Raw genomic sequence first — 8,449 nt, 5'->3', positions numbered from 1 at the left:
GCGGGGACACCAGGGCGGGGACACCAGGGCGGGGACACCAGGGCGGGGACACTGGTTCACAGTGGCTCCAAGACGATGATAAAGGGCAGCATCTCCGTCTTTACAAGAAAACGTCACAATAGATCCTTTCAGACACGAGCAAACGCCATCCGACACAGCAACAGACCCGCCTCACTCACAGATCATCCACAGACAGGAGAGAGAGAGACAGCCAGTGAAATCCAGCAAAGGGTGAGACACAGCTCAGATCAGTCTGGTACCGGTCTGAGATCAGCGGGGAAAAACACAACTGATATAGGACCAGCATTGCTCACTACAGCTCAACACAGCTCAGCTCAACCTCGTCCTGCTGTCCCTTAGGAGAAGATCAGGAGAAGATCAGGAGAAGAAGAGGAGAAGATCAGGAAAAGAAGATCAGGAGAAGATCAGGAGAAGAAGAGGAGAAGATCAGGAAAAGAAGATCAGGAAAAGAAGATCAGGAGAAGATCAGGAGGAGAAGATCAGGAGAAGAGGAGGAGAAGATCAGGAAAAGAAGATCAGGAGAAGAAGATCAGGAGAAAATCAGGAGAAGAAGAGGAGAAGATCAAGAGAAGAGGATCAGGAGAAGAAGAGGAGAAGATCAGGAGAAAATCAGGAGAAGAAGAGGAGAAGATCAGGAGAAGAAGATCAGGAGAAGAAGAGGAGAAGATCAGGAGAAAATCAGGAGAAGAAGAGGAGAAGATCAGGAGAAGAAGATCAGGAGAAGAAGAGGAGAAGATCAGGAGAAAATCAGGAGAAGAAGAGGAGAAGATCAGGAGAAGAAGATCAGGAGAAGAAGAGGAGAAGATCAGGAGAAAATCAGGAGAAGAAGAGGAGCAAAAGAGAAGATCAGGAGAAGAACAGGAGGAGAAGAGAAGAAGAGAAGATGAGAGTCTGCTGATACTGAGGGACACATGAAAAAACTTTTCCACAATTTAATTTATTTTAATCCAATGACTAAATCAGGAAAAACACCAAACATGTTGATTCCATTACAGTTGATATTCTTCAACCAAACAACCATCCTTACAGCAGCTTTTATATTAAACACAATTAAACATAAACTCCTTATATTTAAAAAATCACTGCAGCATAAAATAGTTCTTTACAGGTTTCTGAGATTCTGCAGCTTCTTTTATAAATTAATTTGATGAATCTCCTGATTATAATGTCTGTAAGAAAAAAATCATCACACATGTTTTTGCCTTTAAAACAAGTTTTTTTCTTGCCATTTTTTCACACAGTAATCTCTATAAACCTGAAATCCAGTGGTAGCTATCTTGAAACCAGGCTAGCTCCCCTCTGACATCATGCATAGAAAGAATCTGGTTATCTCTAGATAATCTGGCCCAGTTGTTTGAAGTTGTGCCGCTCTGGGTCTGTAGAAACTCTGTGTCTGGAAACACTTCAGTTCATCACCTCAAATTCAGCTAATTAGGATCATAAGATCTTATTCATCAGGTCACATCTCTGACTCTCAGTCTGCTGTCGCCTGTGAGCAGCTTTAAGCTCGTCACTGAGTTTCTGAATCACTGGCTGTACCGGATCACGTCTCCGTGTGCACCATTAAAGCATTAATGTGGCCCAGACACCACTTTAGTAGTCTGGTATTAACAGGTTACAGTTCGTGTCCACTGGCATTATTTTTTTTAACGCATTCTGCCGTGCTGGATCTCAGCCTGCCCTGTAGTGTTTCGATTCTTGACACAGGAAGTAGATACACAGCGCTGTCTCTGTGTCTGTGTGAGTGACAGGCTGCTGCTGCCTGAGAAGCGCGAGGGGGAGTGTGAGGGGGAGGGGGAGGAGTAAACACTGGGTAACTGCATGGCCTCCATCCACATGGTTGGGCACGTGCTTGTAAACGTGAGCACGTGTGGAAAGCTGTGCTCCTCAGTCCAGCACAGTTTAGCAGCGCAGATATTTCCAGTTACAGCTGAATTCACACTTTTAATCCCAGAAAAACAAACGCTCTTATTTACCTTTTGAAAAGACATTTAAATGCTGATTAAAGGGCAGATTACTGTTGTTTTCCTGTTTTTCTTGGGTTTTGAGAGCTCGGCGCTGACTCAGCTCTTGATTGGTCGGGACGTGAGAGAGTGTGTGGGTGGGGGCGGGGCTGGTGATGTCATGGGCCCTGCGTTGTTTAATATCACGATATGGATTGTTTTCTAATATCGTGCAGCATTACTGGACACAGTGTGGCGGCTGTAGGATTAGTTCAGGATAAAGAGCTCGTGGACACGAAGCGTCAGTTCTGATGATCTGAGGTGGAGGAGATGCTGAGTAAACAGGTTTGTTACTGAATGATACTGAACAGGAAACACAATCATGACCAATGGAAAATATAGAACGCTGCACTGACCTGTGAGATTAATGTGTTGAATTAAATGTAGATATGATTTCCATCACAAAGTCGCCTGTGTGTTTAATCCTAGCCAGAAGCTGCTGGTCACAATTATTCCCCCATCACAGCCCCGTCCACCGTGAACAGTAAAGCCTTCTATGATCTATTCTCACCAAACTTTAGGGGCCATATCATTTTATAACATACGTGATAATATTGGCAAAATCCTTGACGTTCAATAAGTGCAAAACCTGTCTTGCCATGAACACACTGACCAATGTTCAACTCACAAGATAACACCTCACAACTTACACACGTGTGGGAATTCCCTCACTGCTTATTACAATAATTTCTGGGTCCCTATTCCCAGAGGTACAGTAGAACATGTCACAGTAACGTTTCTCTCAAAACCAGATGATTTAAATTAACAACCATTACAGAATAAAGCTCAGATCTGCAATCAGCTTCTCTACAAACACAGAGAAACGACAAGCTGCAACAGTGTGAGTAGTGTGTGTATAGCATGTATGTAGCATGTGTAGTGTGTGTGTATAGTGTGTGTAGTATATGTGTATAGCATGTGTAGTGTGTGTATAGTGTGTGTAGTGTATGTGTATAGCGTGTGTAGTGTTAACTCTCTCCAAAAACAACACAAACATGCAGGAACTCGACCTGCTCCTGACTGCAGGCTTCATAACGTCCCGCGGCCCAACAAGTAGATCCTGTTTTACAGAGCCGAGCCTCGACTGAGTCACACAGACCAGCCTGTTAAACCCAGACTAATCACCAGCGTCTCACACTAACCACCAGCGCCTCACACTAACCACCAGCGTCTCACACTAACCACCAGCATCCCACACTAACCGCCAGCATCTCACACTAACCGCCAGCGTCTCACACTAACCACCAGCGTCTCACACTAACCACCAGCGTCTCACACTAACCACCAGCGTCTCACACTAACCACCAGCGTCTCACACTAACCACCAGCGTCTCACACTAACCACCAGCGCCTCACGCTAACCACCAGCGTCTCACACTAACCACCAGTGTCTCACGCTAATCACCAGCGTCTCACACTAACCACCAGCGTCTCACTCTAACCACCAGCGTCTCACGCTAATCACCAGCGTCTCACACTAACCACCAGCGCCTCACACTAACCACCAGCGTCTCACACTAACCACCAGCGTCTCACACTAACCACCAGCGTCTCACGCTAACCACCAGTGTCTCACGTTAAGCACCAGCACCTCACACTAACCACCAGCATCTCACGCTAACCACCAGCATCACACACTAACCGCAAGCGTCTCACACTAACCACACTAACCACCAGCGTCTCACACTAACCGCCAGCATCACACACTAACCGCCAGCGTCTCACACTAACCACCAGCGTCTCACACTAACCACCAGTGTCTCACGCTAAGCACCAGCGCCTCACACTAACCACCAGCGTCTCACACTAACCACCAGCATCACACACTAACCGCCAGCGTCTCACACTAACCACCAGCATCCCACACTAACCACCAGCATCCCACACTAACCACCAGCGTCTCACACTAACCACCAGCGTCCCACACTAATCACCAGCGTCTCACACTAACCACCAGCGTCTCACGCTAACCACCAGCGTCTCACGCTAACCACCAGTGTCTCACGCTAAGCACCAGCACCTCACACTAACCACCAGCGTCTCACACTAACCACCAGCATCACACACTAACCGCAAGCGTCTCACACTAACCACCAGCGTCCAACACTAACCACCAGCGTCTCACGCTAACCACCAGCGTCACACACTAACCGCCAGCGTCACACACTAACCGCCAGCGTCTCACACTAACCGCCAGCATCCCACACTAACCGCCAGCATCCCACACTAACCGCCAGCGTCTCACACTAACCACCAGCGTCTCACGCTAAACACCAGCGTCTCACGCTAATCACCAGCGTCACACACTAACCGCCAGCGTCTCACACTAACCACCAGCATCCCACACTAACCGCCAGCATCCCACACTAACCGCCAGCATCCCACACTAACCGCCAGCGTCTCACACTAACCACCAGCGTCTCACACTAAACACCAGCGTCTCACGCTAATCACCAGCGTCTCACGCTAACCACCAGCGTCTCACGCTAACCACCAGCGTCTCACGCTAACCACCAGCGTCTCACGCTAACCACCAGCGTCTCACGCTAACCACCAGCGTCTCACGCTAATCACCAGCGCCTCACGCTAACCACCAGCGCCTCACGCTAACCACCAGCGTCTCACGCTAACCACCAGCGTCTCACACTAACCACCAGCTTCTCACACTAACCACCAGCTTCTCACACTAACCACCAGCTTCTCACACTAACCACCAGCGTCTCACACTAACGACCAGCGTCTCACACTAACCACCAGCTTCTCACACTAACCACCAGCTTCTCACACTAACCACCAGCTTCTCACACTAACCACCAGCTTCTCACACTAACCACCAGCTTCTCACACTAACCACCAGCGTCTCACACTAACCACCAGCTTCTCACACTAACCACCAGCTTCTCACACTAACCACCAGCTTCTCACACTAACCACCAGCTTCTCACACTAACCACCAGCTTCTCACACTAACCACCAGCTTCTCACACTAACCACCAGCTTCTCACACTAACCACCAGCTTCTCACACTAACCACCAGCATCACACACTAACCACCAGCTTCTCACACTAACCACCAGCTTCTCACACTAACCACCAGCTTCTCACACTAACCACCAGCTTCTCACACTAACCACCAGCGTCTCACACTAACGACCAGCGTCTCACACTAACCACCAGCGTCTCACACTAACCGCCAGCGTCTCACACTAACCACCAGCGTCTCACACTAACCACCAGCGTCTCACACTAACCACCAGCGTCTCACACTAACGACTGGCTCATTCACTAATGAACACCTCATTCACTAACGACCAGCATCTCACTGCTGAAGATAAGCTCTGTTATAAAGCTGCTGCTGCTGTGGTGGAAAATGCTTCAGCTACACTGCAGAGGAATGGGGTGTGTATGTGTGTGTGCATGCATGCCTGTGTGTGTGTGTGTGTGTGTGTGTGTGTATATGTGAGTGAGAGAGTGTGTGAGGGGGCGGTGGTATGAAATCTCTGCCTCTGTCACACACAGCCAATCAAAAAGCAACAAACCCGCTTGAGACCCACAGAAACCTCCTGTTTCCACCACAAACCAAGAAATTAAAGAAATAAAGCCTCAGAAACTCACTTGATGAAGCAGCGCGCTCCTTCAAACGTATATCCCTCCTCCCACCCGGTGGGTAAATCTACAGAATCAGAGAAACCAGAGCAGTTTGTTTAAGATTAAACCAGTTCACAACATTTATAAACAGCACAACATGATACTACGTAAACATGGATTATTTACAGGATTTGGAGAATGAAACTGAAACTCCTGGTTTTAGATCACAGTAATTGATTGTGGTGACGGACAGTTCTGGTGGAAACAGGAGAGTTGAGGTGAACATTGAATTCTGCGTGATTTGATCAGCCGTGGTTTTATGTTTTTTGGATACAATCCGGGTTAGCACCCAAACATCCCTTTCAGACAGCTTCCTCTTACAGCATCCACAGTTAATCCTGTTGGATGTGGTTGGTTCTTCTTGGTGGTATGCTGACATTACCCTGGATACCGTGGCTCTTGATGCATCACAAAGACTTGCTGTCTTGGTCACAGATGCTCCAGCAAGACGTGCACCAACAATTTGTCCTCTTTTGAACTCTGGTATGTCTCCCATAATGTTGTGTGCATTGTAATATTTAGAGCAGAACTGTGCTCTTACCCTGCTAATTGAACCTTCACACTCTGCTCTTACTGGTGCAATGTGCAATTAATGAAGATTGAACACCAGGCTGCTCCAATTTAGACATGAAACCTAAAATCCCACACTAAAATGATGACGGGTGTTTCAGTTTCGTTGTTCAACCCCTGCATATGAGGTGAATTTAGCATTATACAGTTGAGAAATATAAAAAAGTGAATCATTACACCCTTATTGTTTACACTTCTGAAAAAATCATTTTCTTAATATTGTGAGAAAATTTAATTGTGAGCAGTGTATCATTACACTGTTATACATTCCTATAGCATCCAGTGTTTTTTGTGTGTGTGTGTGTTTTCAGCCATATTTTAACACTCCGACATCATCCAGTGTGTGTGTGTGTGTGTGTGATTTTAGTCATATTTTAACATTCCTACAGCATCCAGCATTTATTTGTGTATGTGTGTGTGTGTTATATGTTTCTACAGCAGCCTCTAGTCTTCTGCAGTGATTTCTTTGTGTGTATTTATATAAATATATATACATATATACACACTCTCTCTCTCTCTCTCTCTCTCTCTCTCTCTCTCTCTCTCTCTCTCTCTCTCTCTCCATCCATCCCTTCGTGAGCTCGAGCTCATTATTATGTACCCACACAGACCCAACATCACGCTGCAGCAGCAGCAGATCACCAGCCCTGATCGTGATGTTTGTTGTTGGTCTCTCTGAAGCTGCAGCGCAGAGATTCTGAACATTTACAGACGTTTAGAGTAACGTTGCTGCGACGCAGCTTAGCGATTAAATAGCTATAACCAACAGCCTACCATTACTATTACTACTACTGCTGCTGCAGATACTGCTGCTGATCCTGTTACTGCTGATCTGATCTGGGATCTGTAACGTTACTGGTGGATTGCGCAAAGGCGCCCGCGCGCGCTGTCTGTCTCGCTCTCTGTCTATGCTCAAGGAAGGCGGCCTGTACGTGGGTTCAGAGCGGAACGTGACACACGGAGACGGTGCCGTGCCACGGATTAACGGTGCAGAGTGAAAAAAATACCTATGCTCTAGCTGTGGCAGGAGCTGTGTCGGTGGCAGGAGCTGAGCTGGCTGCTGAGTCCAGCGTCCAGTGCTGGCGTTACACTGCGCTGGGCTTAAGTCGCGTCGCGTGCGAGACCAGCGCAGTGTAACGCCAGCACTGGACGCTGGACTCAGCAGCCACCACAGCTCCTGCCACGGCCACAGCTCCTGCCACCGCTCCTGCCACCGCTCCAGCTGCTTCAGGATTCCGTCACTCCTGCTCTCTCGTCTTTCACGCTTCTCCTAAATCACTGCTTCCCCACAATACCAGCAGCAGTAACAGTCCGGTAACTCCGTAGGTACCTGTGGTTTTCCGGTGTCCGGTAATCACCGCCTCTCCGGTAACCGGGTGCAGCCAGGTGGTGCTCTTCGCCTCCTCGCTGTTTGGGTGAGAAAATAAAGAGAAAAGCAGCTGAAACAGCAGAAGAAAAAAGCTCAAAAACCCGCCACCCGAGCCCGACACCGAGCCCCGCGCGGTACCGGAACACACACGAATCGTCTACGGAGATATTTACTTGATGAAGAACACGCGCCCGTCCCGCGTAACCCCGTAACTCCAGGAGGAAGGCAGGCAGGCCAGCCAGTCGGGTTTCAGATCCGCCGCCATGTCTCTCTGGCACTGAGCAGCAGCAGCTCCTCTCGAGCTGCGCGTAACCGCCGCCGCCGTCGTGCGTGCGGGCGCGCGCGCACGAGGTAACCATGGCAACCGCGGCAACGGCGGCCGCCTCTGGGGGGCGCGTGCGTGCTCGCTCTCCGAGAGTTAATTATTTTTTTTACGCTACGAGCATTTTTAAAAAGAAACAAAGTAACGGATACAAAAAGTTTTAAAATGTAACAAAATGTATCTTCTGTAGAAACTAAAGTATCAATTCAAGCTCTTTAATCTTTAACTAATTAAAAGTGTAAAAGTGATGTAAGAGGAAAAATCTCCCCATTTGTTTTTCAAAAACTACTTAAACATTTCAAAACTGCTTAAAAATAAGCAGCTTTAAGGAGGAAAAATCCCCCCCCTTTTTTTCAAAACTACTTAATTTAAAAAATAAAAAACAACTTAAACTTAAATCTACTTAAAATGTTTAAAGTAATAGTAATGTGAGCAGGAATTTTTCCATAATTACTATGACTATATGACTATAATGGAGTTCTCTGGAGTCTCTGCACGGATCATCTTCATATTAGA

At 47.5% G+C, this 8,449-nt stretch overlaps 1 protein-coding gene across 48 annotated transcripts in view; it reads right to left on the bottom strand.

Moving 5' to 3' along the window:
* plekha5 (pleckstrin homology domain containing, family A member 5) overlaps window positions 1–7,945 on the bottom strand; it is a 109,826-nt gene extending 101,881 nt beyond the window's left edge. For 19 of the 48 annotated variants that reach the window (XM_049474936.1, XM_049474940.1, XM_049474942.1 and 16 more), the window contains exons 1-3: window positions 7,785–7,945; window positions 7,573–7,649; window positions 5,640–5,697 (exon numbers count right to left, since the gene is read on the bottom strand). In XM_049474936.1, coding sequence (XP_049330893.1) covers window positions 5,640–5,697; window positions 7,573–7,649; window positions 7,785–7,876 — 227 coding nt within the window. In that variant the 5' untranslated portion in view covers window positions 7,877–7,945. The remainder of the gene's footprint in view (window positions 1–5,639; window positions 5,698–7,572; window positions 7,650–7,784) is intronic. The other 29 variants (XM_049474957.1, XM_049474956.1, XM_049474961.1 and 26 more) reach the window with 6 other exon arrangements.
* Window positions 7,946–8,449: the final 504 nt, after the last annotated feature.

The sequence above is a fragment of the Astyanax mexicanus genome, chromosome 2, assembly GCF_023375975.1.
Source record: "Astyanax mexicanus isolate ESR-SI-001 chromosome 2, AstMex3_surface, whole genome shotgun sequence".
In the NCBI taxonomy this organism is placed as follows: Eukaryota; Metazoa; Chordata; class Actinopteri; order Characiformes; family Acestrorhamphidae; genus Astyanax; species Astyanax mexicanus.
Note: the sequence above shows the minus strand (reverse complement) of the source record. Positions and strands in the feature narration are given on the sequence as shown.